The 17,528-nt window shown below is 41.4% G+C and overlaps 1 protein-coding gene across 2 annotated transcripts in view; it reads right to left on the bottom strand.

Moving 5' to 3' along the window:
* FBN1 (fibrillin 1) overlaps nucleotides 1-17,528 on the bottom strand; it is a 252,546-nt gene that overhangs the window by 49,291 nt on the left and 185,727 nt on the right. For both annotated transcript variants that reach the window (XM_059913339.1, XM_059913338.1), the window contains exons 41-47: nucleotides 16,212-16,334; nucleotides 15,394-15,552; nucleotides 12,669-12,740; nucleotides 9,043-9,168; nucleotides 6,020-6,142; nucleotides 2,237-2,362; nucleotides 231-347 (exon numbers count right to left, since the gene is read on the bottom strand). In XM_059913339.1, coding sequence (XP_059769322.1) covers nucleotides 231-347; nucleotides 2,237-2,362; nucleotides 6,020-6,142; nucleotides 9,043-9,168; nucleotides 12,669-12,740; nucleotides 15,394-15,552; nucleotides 16,212-16,334 — 846 coding nt within the window. The remainder of the gene's footprint in view (nucleotides 1-230; nucleotides 348-2,236; nucleotides 2,363-6,019; nucleotides 6,143-9,042; nucleotides 9,169-12,668; nucleotides 12,741-15,393; nucleotides 15,553-16,211; nucleotides 16,335-17,528) is intronic.

Genomic DNA, 17,528 nt, shown 5'->3' with positions numbered 1-17,528 from the left:
CATAGTAGACATAAAAATTATAGCTGCTAATGAGTATATTAATAAAAGTAATAGATGTAGTAACTATACTTGACAATTAGCACATTGTATTTAACAACTCTTTTAACCACTTGTCACGCATAAGATGGCATATATTAAAAAAGATTGCCAGCACGCTGGAGATGATGCTAATTACAAAGAACACACATAAAACTGCCTTCCTTTGGTGGTTGACTGTTTTGCACACGCACCTATGCAGTCATTGTTGTGGGAAAGGATGAAACCGTGATTGCAGCGGCAGTTGAAGGAACCAATCGTGTTTCGGCAAGTTCCATTCCCACAGGCATCTCTTTCACACTCATTTATGTCTAGCAGGAACAAAGGACATAGAAAAACATGATTATTAACAGAAGAAGAGGGTATGTGGTTACCTGTGGTTAAAAGGCATTTTAGAGTTCACAAAATGTCGTACGTAGGCTGAGAACTTCTAGATTCGATGTTGGTATTAGTTCCAGCAGCGGCAGCTCCCTGTGAGGAACCAGCAAAAGGCAAGGTTCTAAGCCTTGGGAGAAAATCCTTTCCTTGGTTGGCATGTGAAAGGAGGCAAGCTAAGGACATGAGAAGTGGACAAGAACTGTTTCATTCTATTTACTTCTAGAATTCTCCACCCTTGCCACTTTTCTCAAATACTTTCACTTGGAAATGGAAAATTCTGTGCGCATCTGGGTCTTGATTCACTGCCACCTTTGGCAAACTTCAGCCTTTAAGATTCTCACTCAAGTTTACCAAAAAGCAGTGAGTCACCTGATATTACCCCAAAATCAGCAACAAAATAAATTAGCTTTCTAACTCACCTGGAATTTTAGACATGTTTCTTTTTCCCAGTCCACCCCTAAAAACCCACGACCACTCCCGTGAAATGGTGACTTATCTCCCTTCTAAACTATCCCAATGTGATGGCCCCTAATATGGCTCCTCTCTTGCGGTATGTTTTGTCTTTTTATTGGTCTATGACTTTTCACTTTGACTATTTGTAAAGCTATTTTGGCATCTTACGTGTCTTTGCATCTTGTGACAGCGGCTATCATCTTTTCTCGTAAAGAGTAGGTGTACATTATATTAAGGAGGAAATAAGAAATTAAAATGAAAAAAGTTGATATTGCTGGTTTGTTATATCACCAGGCAGAATGAGGAGGGCAAGGACAAAGAGATGGGGAAGGAGTGGAAGGGAACACCTCAGATTAGCAAAATGTAGTGTTTAGAGTTAGGATTTCCTTTCCTTTCAAATTTGGGACATAAAGATAAGTTATCTGTGATCTTAAATCAAGAAGCTACTGCTGAGCCCAGTGTGACTCCAACATGTGTGTCTGTGGTTGAAGACTGCATCCAGATAAGTCACCCTGCCAGGAGTCAGAAACTTCTGCCTTGATTCATTTTTAGCCAAGCAAGTGAAGTTCTTTAGTTGGGCAGGTTCTTTGGTAGAGGGTTCTAGATAATTCAGATGGAAGAGAGAGAATGAAAGTTGGGCAGGGCTTCATTTGATATGTAGGGATTATCTCTCCAGTGATGAGCAGGGCCTATTATAATCTTCAACTTAAAACTTATCTGCTCTGAAGATGACCAGACTTTATGAGAATGTTCCCTAATGGATAAAAGCCAATTACAGCCAAAGGCAAGCACTTGAAACATTACTCTATTGATTGTTCTTTTTCCAGCTGTGAAACTGATTCATGTTCATGAAGTCCCCAGAAGACTTAATGGATGTTGCTTTAAAGTAGAAACAGAAAGGAGGGAAAGAGAGAAATTGACTGATTACATATTTGAAGTTTATTCTAAATCAACATTCTGATTCAGTACTAAGACCAAGGAAGAGGTTTAAACTCTTGAGCTCTTTTCCCCTAGGAAAATGATCTGTAAATTTGTCTTTAAGGACACAGAAATATTATAAAAGAATAATAGGCTTTTAACATTAATAAATAGTAATTTTTTTGTCTTAATATCTTTCTCAATTTATCTCTTAGTCAAAGGTTTTTCTGAACTGACAGCCAAATGATTATCAAGAAAGAGGTTTATGATGTTCAGATTACTAAAGATTAAATACCAAAGGATATTAATGCTACACACCTGCTTCTGTTTTTATTTTATAAATAAAAAAACAACTACTGAAAGGTTTAGTGTTAACTTTGAATATATTCAGATACAAATGAGTTTTTCAATAGGCTATGAAGAAAAAATGAAATGATAGTCACATACTCACCCAAACACATGGTTTGATCAGCATTTGTTTTAAAACCAGTGTGGCAAAGACAATAAAAGCTTCCAACTGTGTCAATACACTGTCCGTGGCTGCATATATTGGGGATTTCTTGACATTCATTGCGATCTGTAGATAAAAATTAAGTGAAAACTTAGAAGACAAAATCAAATCAAATAACTTACTTCTAGGTATTGCTCTCAGGATTAATCCTAGCTCTAAACTAAGCCAGTAAAACAGATGCCGACATATTTATTTTTGACCCAAAATTGGTTAAAACTTACTCTCATTTACTGGGTACATTCACACCATATTAACAATACACAAGCAATGAAAAAACAGGGGCGGTATCCAAAAAGATCTTCTAAAAGATGAGAAAACTTAGAAGTAGAATGGGGAAGAAAAATCCAAACGGGTAGGTAATCCATTTGATGATCTGCCTAAGCAGTATCCTAGACTGTGTAATTGATTGAAGTATTTTGTCTAGTCAAGATTTGGTGCCTCAAATCATGGAAGCTTCATGGCTTCCTCTAGAAATTTAAATCAAACAAATCCCATTGCTAAGATAGGTTTTCATGATGGACAGCCTGCATCGTCCCTTGTTCCACTTACCCATCATTATTGTGTCTCACTCCTATAACCTTTTGTTCCATCTGAACCAAGTCTTCCTGTCTACACATGGCTCCTTTCAGCACTTGACAATCCTAATGATGTTTCTTTCTTTTTTATCCATATTCTTTCAGAAGGAAGCCCTCTCATCTTGCTTCTGCCAGTCTTTAGGCTTTAAATTATATCTGTCATCAAGTGATGCTCTCCTGAAATCTGATTATCTGAGGGGCCAAATTTGTTGCAGGAACCCACAGGTGACATAATTACATGCCTACTTATGCCTCTCATTTTCTAAAGCTCTCAAGAGCCTACGTTTAGGGAAAATGTGAACTCAAGGGGCACTGCGTTATCCTGATTTTCCTGTTGTCACAAAAGAAAGCAAATGGCAGAATGCCGCCTTGGGTGTAGATGTTGTAGAGCACCGCAGCACCCTGCTCTCAGCTGAATAATCCACACTTGCTGTTTGCCTGCCCTATCTACTGAGAAGACGGCAACTGGGAACAGGCACTTTTTGCTGCACAAAGCAGTTGTGCCCAAGCCAGGAGAGAGTATATTCCCTTCATTTCACGTGCTCAGGCTGCCATTTTTAGAACTACTTCCTTCCAATACGCAAAACATTTAGAGTTGATGAATCACCATATCCTTTAAAAGTCTCAGGTGGGGTTGAGTATATCATGAAGAGGGGAAATTGGGATAGAGTAGCTTAGGAGCTACGGCTAACCTATGCAGAAATGCTAGTGAACAAATTAGGATTATTCCCATCAGAGAAAACGGATTTAAAATGAGCAAGCTGCTCCCTGAGATAGGCAGAGGAAATTGATTTCCATTGCCAAGCTCTGTGGAGGGAGCTGATTTTGAGGAGGGTTGGCCCAAACCTTGGGTAACCTCTGGTAATATGGATCTGGGAGAATGCAAGGACCAGGTCTGTCTTATCTCTGGGACCCACAGAAAATGGAGAGCATTAAGAATCTTATTAGAAAGGGATCCTCAATTAGGAATTTTCTTTCCTACGTTGCCTATTTCATGACGATTTTTAAAAAATGAAACGTGGATTTCTTTGCAGTTCTACTGGTGAAAGAGAAAGTTACAATTCTAGAGAACTTAACTGTGAAATTCACTTTGTACTGAGACCAGAAAACTAGGTTTCTACAGGCACCAAGATTTAAACTCCCAGAAGGTTCTGTCTGAGGTTGAGGTAGGAGATTTAAACAGGGTACTGGGGGAAAACACCCACACAGTCAGCAGACAGACAGGAGACCATGAGGAAATGGCTGGGAAGAATATGTCTTTAGCTGGGCAGTACATTTCAGAAGGGGGCTGCATTTGCTCTAATGCCACACCTCCTCAGGTCAGACCAGCATCCTCGGCTTCGATACCTAACTGTTCTCTAAAAATCTCTCAGCAACAATGCAGGTATTATGGCCAGCTGTTGAAATGATGTACTTATGGATTCAAATAAAAATCTTATTATGATAAGGAAATTTTAGTTCTTTTCATCTTAAACACAGGAAGACAGGAGTATTTTACAATATGTCTGAAAAAATGCCATGTATAGGACAGTATTTAAAGACATTTTAAAAGATTTTAAAAGTAAGATGTAAGTGAAGACATTTCCAGAGTGAAGTCTTCAGCCCTAGAGGCTGAATAGCTGCAAAACTCAAATTCAAGTACATTCCCTTTCTTGTGAGGATTTCGATGAATGAGGGAAATGAAGATTTGGCTACAGACAACACTCCTTCACAGTACTTATCGCTGGTTAACGCTGGATGAGCTTTATTTATGTTACTATTCTACAAGAAAACATGACAGGGCTTAAGCCCCAGCAGGCCCTGGTTGGACGTCTTGTCTTGATGTATAAAATAGTTGTTCCCTCATCTTGCCTGAGCATGAAATGGTGTGAAATGACATGTTCTATATTATCAGCAGTTCCTTATTTTGATTGGAATTATTTCACGCAGTTTCAAATAAATATAAATTACAAGCAAAATGCAGGGAAGTGGTATGAGTGCCAAGTTTCATGAGGGCATTGTGACTCATATCAGAGACGTCCTCACTTTTCCTGTCCTGTTTTGTTTTGTTTTCTTTCTCAGTACGAGGAGAACAACTGCTCTGCTGACAAAATGCTAAATACTTGCACATGTTCCTTTAAACCCCCAAAACAAGTCTTGATTCTCAAAACGAGTTTTTGTTCTGGTATTACACCCTCTTCCCACCAAAGTCTCATAAAACAATGCAAAATACCCTACGGAAAGCAGTGCACTTCCCACCACTTAATCACTGGTGGGCAAGGAAATCCAAGGAAAATCTGACTACGTTCCTTGGTGTTGTTTCATTCACAAATGCATAAAATATCCAGGAAATTCCTTGTGAAATGAGCCAGAAGCAAAATAACACACTCTTCCTGACCTCCTTGCTAAATATACAGTGATTTATAACTACTAAAAAACTCAGATGAAAATCATTCTGAGGTATTACTTTCCTCCTGGGCTGAAACACCAGTGTTTTTATTTTCACACCACTGGCTACAAGATACTATCAGATACCTAATAATTTTACCATCAGTTTAAGTTGGTAGCACGATCATCCTTCTTATTTCTGCCGCATCCCTGACAAACGGGAACAGCAAAAAAATTTAACCTCTCGCGGATAGTTTCTCATTTTACTGTAGGTGACACAGCAAATAAAAGGCTTTCAACGTTTGCTGCCCTCAGTCGTGTAAGCTGTTTAGGAGAAAAAGTGATACTGTTGGTTCTTTTTCCTTGGTTTGTGCAGTTTAATCTGGCCCAGCTCAGGAGAGCTTTGCCATCTAGACTTGGGGTATGTGGCCAGAATGGTGACAACCTCACCCACTCCAGGGGGATTATGTGAAAGGAAAAAAAAAAGTATTTGGTCCTGAATACCAGTTAGGGAGTGTGTATGTGTGTGTGTGTGTGCATTTGTGGGAGTGGGTGTTTGCAGCAGGGCAGCAGAGAGGCAAATTTGGAAACGTCACACCTCCAAAGGGAGAAAAGAGCTAAGTGTTGAAGACATTTCAACAATTTTCCCTTTTTCCCAGTTTAGTTACTACAACTCAGAAGTCATGTATTCTTCAACCTAACCATCTCAAAGAAATCCAGGTATCTGCAGCTCAATGGGGCTGGCCCGTCGGGTGGGCGCTGGGCGGCGGGGACTACTTGCCATTGCACTGCCCTGTGGAGGTGAAGCGGTAGCCGGGCTTGCAGTCGCAGCGGTAGCTGCCCGCAGTGTTGATGCACTCCGCGTTGCGCTGGCACACCGGGCCGTTCTGACACTCGTCGATATCTACAAGCAGGAGAGAACTGAATTACAGGGAGGGCAGAATCTGGTGTCAAGCCGATGAAGCCACTCACACAACGTGGATTTATATTTTCTCGTTTTGATCGGTTCTACTGAACAAACCATGGAAGATGGAGAATTTGTTTTCTAATTTTTCTGTTTTACAGATATTTTTCAGAAATGCAAATACTTGATTTATCACCACACACGGCTTCTAATGCTGCTAATGTCTAGAAAAAGCTGTGAAACTCAGCTTCAAGGGCCAGGACTTGATACGGGTATAGACCAAGATTTCCTAGGAAATCTTGTATTTGCTCAAAGCCTGGGGGTTTTAGGATTCAGTTGGGTTGCTTTTGTCTGGAAGGTTGTGAGGTCTGCAGAGCAGAGCATCTCAAACCTTAATGTGCATATGAATCACTTCGGATTTTTTTGAAAGGCATCTCTGATTCAGCATGTCTGGGGGGAGGCTTGAGACTCTGTGCTTCCAATAAGCTCCCAAGTGATGCTGGGTGCTCCTGGCCCACAGACAGTGCTTTGAACTGCAGGGCTGCACGGGCTCTTGCTTAAATTTCTGCCACATGGCAGTCAAATCAAGGAGACTTAACATGAGAGATTGCACATAAAACCACTGAAGATAACCAAACGCTCACTATCAAAGGAAAGAATAAAATGGATATTGTGTGCTCCAGGGCTTTGACTATGCTCAGGGAGTTGTTTGTCTATCTTTTAAAAATTTTAACAGCTACCTAATACAGTTCAAATTCACGGCATTGCAAAAGTTACTGCACGGTCCAGGCTATAGCATGGGGCAAAATACATATTCCCTTCCCCTGCTCTTATGAAACATTCTAATTCAGTCTAAATCCAGTAAAGGGAATAGCCTGTAACACAGGTGGGAGTCAGCCCAGCACCAGTACTGGGGTTTCATGCAGAAGTCGGCTCAGCCAAAGAAGTTCCCACAAGGGGGCGGCAAATACATCAACCTAGGCCTCCTAGGTGTGTGCTTTTGTGGTGGGAAAACCTCAAGGACTATTGGCAGTCAGTGGGAGTTACCGTCTAATATGGGGTGTGCCTCTCTGTACAACAGATACAGAAGCAGAATATGCCTACCTTGGGTTACAGTGGACCCAGGACCCAGGACCCAGCACCACCTCACCCACCAGGCCTGCCCTGCTCTTAATGAAGGGTGTACAGAAACACAGAGGGTACCTTGTGTAGTTGGAGAAGCCAATCGGTGTCACAGACAAGCATTTCTGTAATGCATCAGATGCCTAACATCTGATTATAGACATACTTGGGGAGGGCAGACACATGGATCCTCCCTAAATCACTTCTGGAATCCATTCCAGTTTCAGTCTGGCTGAGGCATGTACTAAATCAACCTTCCTTTTCTGATTCTGCGAGCTAAGAGTGTGCTGGGAAGCAGCTGACCCTGGATTAAACATTCACCCTGAAGATGGATATCCTACGAGACGGAAACCGAAAGTTGGAGCGCTTTGTAATCTCCATATCCACTGAATGCTACCCTGACAGCAAAGTGCCTTACGCTGGTGCAGCTGTAGGTTTTCAGTCTCATGTGTGTAGCAAGGTCTAGGTTGACGTGGTGGCCCTGGGTGGCCTTGCCTCTGGTTTCTGGCCAACGGCTGCTGCTTCAGCAGATCTAAGTGCCAAAGAGGCACCTGGGTAAAGTAACCAGCTCTGAATGGAAGAGAAGGGGAGATGCCACAGAAGGCGGCAGACATCCTGAGGCATGTACGACAGGTGGAAGACAGTGGCTATGAGCAGGCAACCACCTCTCGCACTATAAGGTCACCTGTTGTGGGCTTTCTTCTCCATTCCCACATCGTGCCTCCTCCCCACACCTGATCCTTGACGACCTGAAGCCCAGGGCCCGAACCAAAGCCCGAAATGACTATCTCCTTAGGAAGGCCAGGAATCGCTGTCACCCTGTTCCCACTCCCCCGCAGAGGAGGCAGAGGAAGGGACGTGGGCCAACTTGGCCATAGGAACAGAAAGCCTGGTGAGGAGAATTTAACAAGCATGTGCTTGCGGCTGTAACTCGACTCATGGTCTATAAGCTGTCCCCAGTTTAGGAGAAAAAGATTTTTTTAATATTAAAATGTTGACCTATGTGCTCTAATACATGCTCTAAGGAGCAATAAGCCTTTCTAACATGAACAAAAACTCTGCTAGAGGCTCTAAGTTTAAGTATTAAATAGAAAATTATTCTAGCTGTCCTAGGGCCCATGGTATATTTAATAACCAGTAACGTCCCTTTTACTAAAATGTAAAAGAACACTATCTTCCCCAGATGTCGGAAAAATATGAAGTGCGGTAAGGAATGCGCAGAATCACAGCACAAACACATGGCAAGCGGAGGTAATCTGAAAATGAAAAAAGTACCATTTGCACGCATGCCAACATTCTTCATATAAAATCGAATTTGCTGTTCTTGCCATTTGGAATTCTCTCATGCATTTGAAATATTTGCATTAACCTTGTTTTCACTTGGGAGGAGCAAAGGCTCCGTTTGGAAGAGAACACTGATTTTGAGGTTCAGCTCAAGATGACTGCCCACCACTCATGCTCACTTTCAAGCAATGTGAAACAATAGCCATCTATCGGACACACCCGGGATCTCGAGGCTTTTCCATATCAGCTGGGAAATCTAATACATTGTGTGTCGGGGGAGAGGGCTGGGGAATGGACATCCTGCTTTCCCCGCTGCGTGCTAGGGAATTTTTACATGAAATGTCTGTTGATCCACATGGTGCCCTTCACCATTGCTAGAGTGTGATGGATTTCTGAAATTCCAATGTTGTGAAATTGACCACGTGTGTGTGTGTGGGTATGTAGCTCATCGGGTGGCTCATTTCTGGATGCGATATAGTGACAGCCTCTCTTACCTTCACAAACCAACAACTTGTCATTATAGAAGAAGCCCACTGGACATTCACATCGGAAGCTGCCAACCATGTTGATACACACGCCATTTTCACAGACCCCTGGGATCTCCCGACATTCATCGATATCTAGAAACAGAGCAGGTACGTGTGAGTGACGGAACGGCACGTGGTCCCTCTGCAGGGTAAACTGGAATTGGAAGTCAGCTGCTTCTAATTCATTCTATGTAAGGTCTAAAGCCAAAGAAGAGAAAGTGCGTGTGTATGTGTGTGTACGTGCTTGCGTGTGTGCGTGTGTGCTGAAGTGGTGATGGAAGCGGGGACGTCAGTGAACGGCAAATTGAGATAACTAGACTGCGTGTCAGACACGCATGTGTCTATCTGATTGACTATCTGTTTTTCTGGTTTTGTTTTATAACATCGGCTTTGTCCAGGTAGGAGCCATCTTTGTCCCCACCGGGCCCTGTGCACCAGATGAGTAGAATAAAAGTGACTGCCAAGAGAAAGTGGTCTCTCTACCCCAAGTGTGTGGTGGTGTTGGTCTAGAATGGGAGAGGAGAGCTGGTGAAGAACAGAGGAGGAGCCCATGGTCACGGCCAACTCTGATCTTCCAAATTCCACTTCAACACCCCCTTTCTCCTTCACATGGCTTTCGAAAGGAGGTTAAGTCAGGTCTGGGGATGTAAGCTGGGCCTGGGCTGACCATGAAGACAGAGCAAGCACCAAGGAAGGACTGTCACAGTAGACCGTGGCTTCCCAAGCCCAGGCGCTGGGGCTGGCTTCTACGCTACGGTGTTACCGGCCCCTGGTACACTGTCTGACAAATGTTAAGTGCCAATTAAAATGTATTCAATGAAGAGCCAGTACCTGGAAGTGGGGTTGGTGAGCATCAAAACAGGACCAAAGCAGGAGTGAGAGCAGGGCCAGGACCCAGGCTGCTAAAGCAGGCTGGCCAGCTGGTGAGTGAGCCACATGGGCAAGTCTGGTCTCCTCACCAGCCTGGTGGGTCCACTCGCTGTTTGACCTGCTCTGAACTTCTGACCATTCAGTGTCCTCTAGGATAATAACGGTAACAGTGACAGTAACAGTAGTGTCTCCCTTGCTATATGCCTGGTATATTTCTCAAACATTTAACCTGGATTTAGTTACCAAATCATCAGGGCCACCCTATGAGATGGTCTCTAGGTACTCTGACTATCCTCATGATGCAGATGATGGAACTAAGGCCAAGTGAGAGCATGGAACTTGCCAAAGACCGTACAGCCAACAGGAGGCAGAGTTGGGATTCGATACCAGGAATCCGCTAACAGGCTGTCCTGTCTCTCATATGCTTTTCCACAGTCAAACAATCTTCACAAAACCGTTAGCGAAGTGCTTGTTATTCCCAGAGGGCCCCTCTACCAGCCCTCTGGCAGAGTTTCACAAAACACTTCAGAAGCCGGGAGGGAATGTAAAGCTTTGGTCTTTCCAATCCATTAGGTTTCTGTTATTGTTGTTGAGATACTTTCCTTTACATATCACAGTCAGGAGCCTCTGCAAGATACTTTGTTTGCATAAATTGTAAGAAGATGGCTATAGACTTAAGTGGAACTCACAAGAGCTTTCAGAAGAATCACACCCTAAAGCCAATCTGTTTTAAAGGAGAAATTTGACAGGACATGGACTTATGTTGGACCTTTTTCTAAAGGGCTTGATTTTGTTTGAGGACAAATTGACCTCTTTAATGGAAGTAAACCAGCTTAGAATATCAAAGGGTATATTTCCATTTTGAATACAAGTAATTATGTTTTAGATTTTTCACACATTTGTCATTCATGTTCTTAAAAAGTTAGGCAAAGAAATATCACAACTATGAACTATCAGCAAAAAGCAAAAAAAAAAAAAATTCAGACATTCTTGAACTAGGTACGGGTTAAAACATGAAATGTTATGTTCACATTCATTTGTTTTAAATATAAGAGATGTATTTTCAAGTTTAACAATAACAGGCTGGGTCAAATTTCTAGCCATTGTTAGGCATAAAAGAGCAAAAGCATATATTAAAAATTATATTTTCTTTTCCTGTCTGGATTCCATTTGAACTTCAACTTGGAAAAGTTTATGTTTAAAGACAAGATTAATAAACTTGCTATAGTTTTAACCCCACACGAATGGGTTCTATATGCCAACAATCTTCAGACCTTTCAGAAGAAGAGTATAAAGCTTAAATAAAACAAAGTTTCTCAGTCATCTAAATATTTTGTCATGCTGGAATTTGCTAACAATAAGTATACTGCTAACTATCACATTTCCAGTTTTCAAGAGCTAGCGGCAAAGCAAGCTGTGAGTCAAGACTGGATTCTGGTCTCAGCTCTGTTATTAATTAGCCAGGTGACCTCAGCTGAGTCCCTTCCCCTGTCTCGGCCTCTGTCCCCTCAACGGTAAGGCAAGGCCTAGCTGATGTGGACTAGACGATGTCTGAGGCCTTTCCAGTTTTATTAGTGGATGTTGTTCATGCTATTTTGAGTCTTTGCCTGCTGCCAACATTAGAAGGTAGGCCTTGCTGGGGTACACGCCTGGTCCATCCACGGAGAACGATGGACTCTACTATTAAAGACCGCTTATCTTCAGATAAGAGATTCTAAGGAGGTGAAAAGATCTGTTTTGGGAAGGGGAAAAACAAAGCAGCTAGAGCCGGGTGTTTCAGGCCAATGCCATTTAACAGGTTTTCTTTCCAAATCATGAAGTTTCTTTGGATGTTGACTAGGCTACGGAGCCATATGTATTTGGCACTAAGAGAGCCAGGCTGATTGCTGGAGCAGACCCTTGTTTTCTTAAACAAGGTCATTGGAAAGGCTGATGTGGATTTCAGTTTACTTATTAGGAATAAAATGGAACAGACCAAGTGGTGATGTTTGCTACTAGACACAACTGCTCAGAATTAACAGGGGCATCTAAGGAGCCATATAAATCACACTGGGGAAAGACTCTGAGAATGCAGTAGCTTTCCATCTGCTTTCATGTTATTTGGTTTTAAACCACAAAGGCATCACTTCCATTGGCTGAACGCTGTGCAATACTTCTGAATCTTGCATAAGCTTCACTAGCACCGCAGTGGTGTCTGCTCCAGTTACCAGACAGGGCCTCAGATTGGAAAGATTTTTTTTTTTTTTTTAATTTCACATCTAAAAATCCCAAAGCGGATGACCTGAGGAGATTCTATGTGAGATAAAATTGATCCACCTACACATAAGGATTGGTATGAACAGTCATATTAAACTCAGGTCTTAGTCAGATGGAAGGACTGGGAATTATAGTCAAATCAAAAGTCAACTGGCCCTACTCCCAGAATCTCTCTTTGTTGATGCCTAGGGTTGGTTTAACTAAGCTTGATTGTAATTCTGTGAAAAGCTTTCCAGTCCCCTTAATCATGACCGACAAATGCTGCTGCCAATTAGGTGGAGCTACACAGGGTGTCTGTACTGTTTGTTTCAAACTAAGAATCAGAGTTTCAATAAAGCTAAATGGCACTGTTTAATGATTTGTTCCTTCCAAGAAAAAAAAGCAAACTGAGAAAATAACAGTGTGTACTTCCTTTTCTTAACACAAAGGCAGAGACAAAAAGTTCCAACAAAGGCATCATAACTCACCAACAGGTAAACCAGTGTAAATGTCGATGACGAAGCCTGGCCTTTGACTTCCACAGAGTGTAGCAAATTCATCTGCAGTGATTGAACAAAGGTGGGGTGAGCGGGGTGGGAATAGGGGTCAGCAGAGAGCAATAAGTAGGCTGAACAAAATTACTTTGTATCCATTCTTGAAAGGTATTTACCTGTATTTTGAAAAATTTAAAATAAAAAATTAATCTGAAAATTCCTACAGATGGTGTAAACTTCTCCTTAAGACAAACACTGAAGGAAAAGTGACCTCATGTTGATGTAATAATGAGGCAGAAGCAGAGGTCTCTATATCACATGCCACTCATTTGTATGATCTTGCCTGTAGTAGACTGGGGGAGACCGTGGCAAATCTAGCTGAGTTCTTGATATGAGGCCTATTAATGACTAATTCACGTCAAAGAACCAACTTACCTCATTACTTCAAGTTTTGGAGCTGGATTTCTTTTGGTGCAGCTCTCTTGTTCTCTCTCTCTCCCTCCCCCCCGACCCTTTATCTTTCTCTCCTTCACCTGAATTCATCAAAGTTGATAATAAAGGATGCACTAAATGTCATCTGTGGTCCCTTTTAACTCTGCGATTCTGTAATTCCAGATCATGAGTGTAACCAGTATAGCATGGTATCAGTTTAAGCTCAAGATGGCCATTGCCTTGTGGGTCAAACCTACTGAAAATTAGTAAAAGGTTTCCAAAAGTATTTTAATCAAAATGTAACGTGTTCTCTTCCTACTGCTTTTATTTCCTTATAGAAAAAGGAGTGAGGGTCCACTTCCAACAAGTGTCACGCCACCTCCACTGACCATCCAAATTTCAGGGACTCCTAAAATGTGTGTAGACTGCATAGCTAATGAACAGCCGTGGCTGGATTTGGCCAATATTCAACATGAAGACGAAACCTTGCATTTTATATTAAGAGTATGCAGATTCTTAAACCTCAGACAGGTATTTCTGAAAGTAAATGATAGTCTTTATCAGAGATCTCCAAAGTGGTCTGCAGGGGAAGGTACAATGATCCATCAAGGTAAGAAAGAAAATACTAGGATGTCTGTCTTTGTAAAATCCAATTTTAAAATTAATTTTGTGTATCTTTTATAATAGAACAGTTTATGAAAATAATCAATGCATTTCTCAATATAATTGAAAACAAACATATAGAGACATATACACATATACTTTTACTTGTAAATACACACAGCAAGTGTGTGTAACCTCCAGGTTTTTTAACGATAGGTATGTATGATCAAAAGATTTGAAGGCCATTGGTCAAGATCAGGGGTCAGCAAATTTTTTCTTAGAGGGCTAAAAAGTAAATATTTTAGGTTTTGCAAGCTGTGCAGTCTCTGTTGAAACTACTCAACTATTTCACGAAAGCAACCATAGATAATATGTAAATAAATTAGTGGGGCTGAATTCTAGTAAAATTTTATTTACTAAAATTTGAAGTTCATAAAATTTTCAGGTCATGACATATCATTCCTTTGACTTTTTTTCCAACCATTTAAAAATGTCAAAATTATTTTTAGCTTGTGGGCCATACAAAAATAGGAGGAGGGCTGGATTTGGCCCATGGGCTCTTGTTTGCCAACCCCTGGTCGAGCAACATCTTGCAGAGTGGAGACAACTCGTAATTCTAAGTAATGGTTATTACACTCTTTCCAGAGTAAACAATGGATGAAATGGTATATTTTACTAAAAAAGAATCTTCTGTTTTATGCACTGTCAGGTAGCACCAGACAATAGGTTTAGGATTTTACATATCACTGTGGGGAATGGAGTAGGTCCCACACAATTCTCAGATCAGTACTCTGCATGGTAGTTCATTCAATCTAAATCATAAAGATAATCTAGATCATCATTAGTAAACGATGTCCTCATGATATATATGACATATATCATCTACCGTGTAAGAACACTGCACCAAAGTTTTTGCTTCATTTACTGCTAAGATGTAAATTAGACATTTTTTTTCCAAACAGATAACATTATTTGGATTTTTCTGCATGAGGATATAAGAAGAAATTTCTCTAAGATCTCAATATCAAGGAGTTGATCTTTTCTGCTTGTCTTTAGTGTTGATTTTGCTTTGTGGTCATTGAGACTCTTAGATTCGATCACATCTCTCTCTATATGAGCTGCTAGAAGGTTTAGAGCCCAAGTTATTGCTCATTGCTGGCAAGTGTGTAGGAATTCCCAACGTGGATCGTGTGTATTACCCTTGTTCCTTGCTCTGAGTTTCTTACCCTTGCCTGCCATTTGCATTAGGCCTTCTTATTTTACATTTGCATCTTTGTGGGCCACCTTGAATTCTTTCTGGAACAAGATTAGTTATAAATAAGTAAAACTGATAGGACTATGGTTTACTTATTTGTCATACTGCTTTGCCCAATGTTTCCAGACTTTTAGTCATATGGCAGACTCCATAACAATGATAACAGTGTTTGTATTTTTTGTGATATACTGAGTCTATACGTCTGGTGAATGAACCTGGGTATAAATTAGAAAGCATATTCTGTGACTCAGTTTTCAGCTGCAAGGACCAAGATCAACTGTGAATTTAACTATTTGCCCTTGTGAGCTAATCTTTTCTTATGAAGATCAACGATGCACCCTTTTCTTCCCTTGCTGAGATTCATCTCCCCAACAATTTGTGGGTAATGTACCGAGCTATCTTTCTGGTAACGGTGAAACTAAAACTCACCTGTGCTTGGGATCGGACACTGTTCACAGGGCTTATTCCAGGCCCGGCCAATGTTGTAGGAACAACAGCACATCTTCTTGGTCATATTGAACAACAGTTCTCCGTCGCAGGTCTGGTTGTCAGCGTAATAGTTCCTGTAGCACAAGCTTCTCCTCATATCTAGAAGAAAGGAGGAAGTTAAGGGAATGGTGATGCCATGGGGAAATCACGACAGGGAGATTCTAAGGGGATACTTAAGGAGTGAATCTCTTTTGAAGTGTATTGTAACTTGAGTTCAATCAGGGCAGGAAAAGCCTGCTCTCACACAGCTCTCCGTCGTCCTACGCTACTACAAGAAAAAGGACTTTGAGAAATATATTCCCTGTTGTTTTGTGCCACAGAACTTAGTCATTATGTAGCTGCGGTGTTAATAAACTTTACGTGACTCTCCACCCAGTCTCCTAGTAACAATTCTCCCCTGCTATTTGGCAGTGATTTTCTCATTTCCGACTCATGATGTTTTAATACTGTAGGTCAGTGCTGTAAATATAGTTGTATAAAGATACACCCAAAGTCAAACAAAAGAAGTACTATTAAACCTTTGTTTGGGATTTTCCAACATTACATTTTAAAGAAAACTCCCAACCACCCACACGAGGTGGTGAGAAAAGGCCCAGCTTATGCTTTACAGGGGAGGAGGCTCTCTCAGTGAAAGGGTGGCAGTACTCGCTCTTATGAGTAACATAATGCTGAGGACTAATTGCTGCCTCGGAAGCTCTTTTTCTCTTTGCAGATGAGGACCAAACAAACATGCACTATAAAGAAAAGTTGGGACTTACCCATGCAATTATTCCCCCCATTCACTTGCATGTAGTCTGGAGGGCAAATACAGGTGTAGTTGCCCACGGTGTTATAACATGTTCCTGGACCACAGATTCCGGGAGTTTCACATTCGTTCACATCTATAATCCAAAGAGAAAGTGGTATGTGAATATGGAAATTTCACTCTTTGGAATGGTCTGGTACTCAGGGTCAATATAAATGTTGATGGTCTTGGAGAAAATCCACAGGGCACTTCGCAACCTGGATAAGGAAAATGGATGTTTCATTCATCAGTGTCCTTAGTCTGTGCTAATGTGTGCATTTTCAGGAGAGGAGTTTTAGAAAAGGAGATTTTACCTTCTGATATGAGTTCTTAATAAACGAGTCCAAAACATCCTCAAACACGTGCAGTGATGGTAATGTGGAGAAATTATAATTCTCAAGTATCTTTCAGGACGATAGCTAGGTACTTCACATGTTCACAAAATCTCAGGAAGGATATGATATACCCTGAAGCCATCAAAAACTGGCTTCATGAATCTGCACTGGTAAGACAGCACAGAAGTAGGTATATCACGCCTCCTTCCCCATGTTCAAACACAGGGGTTGATTCTAATTTTTGTTAACTCCGTGGGTCTTAAGCTGTGTCATGTGTATTGTGATGCTTGACTAATACTCAACAAGGTTGTCACTGCCGAGGTCACCTAATAAGCCTTTTGGAGAACCAGAGGAATATTTCCCCTCCAGGACACAGGGAGGTCTCTTCCCAAATCTGTTGTGTGACTCCTGTATATAGATGAAAACCATTTCCCCACGCTGGTCAATGGTCCACGTGCTCTGAAAGCTAACAGTGGTCGATAGTCTCCATCTTCCCAGTAACACAGGATGAACAGGAGTCATCACTTGCATCATAAAACCAAAGGGGCTGCCTCCAAAGAGAAGCGCATTTAAATGCTTAGTACAAATGATAAGTGGTAAAGGACTAGAAGAAGAGCCCAGAACTGTCCAGAATATAGAAGCCACTGAAACGAGACCTGTGCTACACCAATAAAAATGGCTTTTCTGAAGAGCATGGAAAACTCTGCAGGCATAAACAGGACTATGGCTCAAGATAACAAAACACCGTTTCTCTCAAAAAAAAAAAAAAAAAAGAGAGATTTAGGATGTATTGGACATGATATTCTGTCACTAACATGAGCGCAAGCTGCCACATGTGTGGCATCATTTCCTGGCCATGTTTGCACTTGGACTATTGTGCTGTATTGCTAGAGTCTCAGTTTCCCTGGTGACTGACTGTATGCTGGTTTTTGAGGTCAGTTCTTAATATCTGAAAG

This window comes from Balaenoptera ricei, chromosome 2, assembly GCF_028023285.1.
Source record: "Balaenoptera ricei isolate mBalRic1 chromosome 2, mBalRic1.hap2, whole genome shotgun sequence".
Taxonomy (NCBI): domain Eukaryota; kingdom Metazoa; phylum Chordata; class Mammalia; order Artiodactyla; family Balaenopteridae; genus Balaenoptera; species Balaenoptera ricei.
This window is presented reverse-complemented; position numbering and strand designations above follow the sequence as displayed.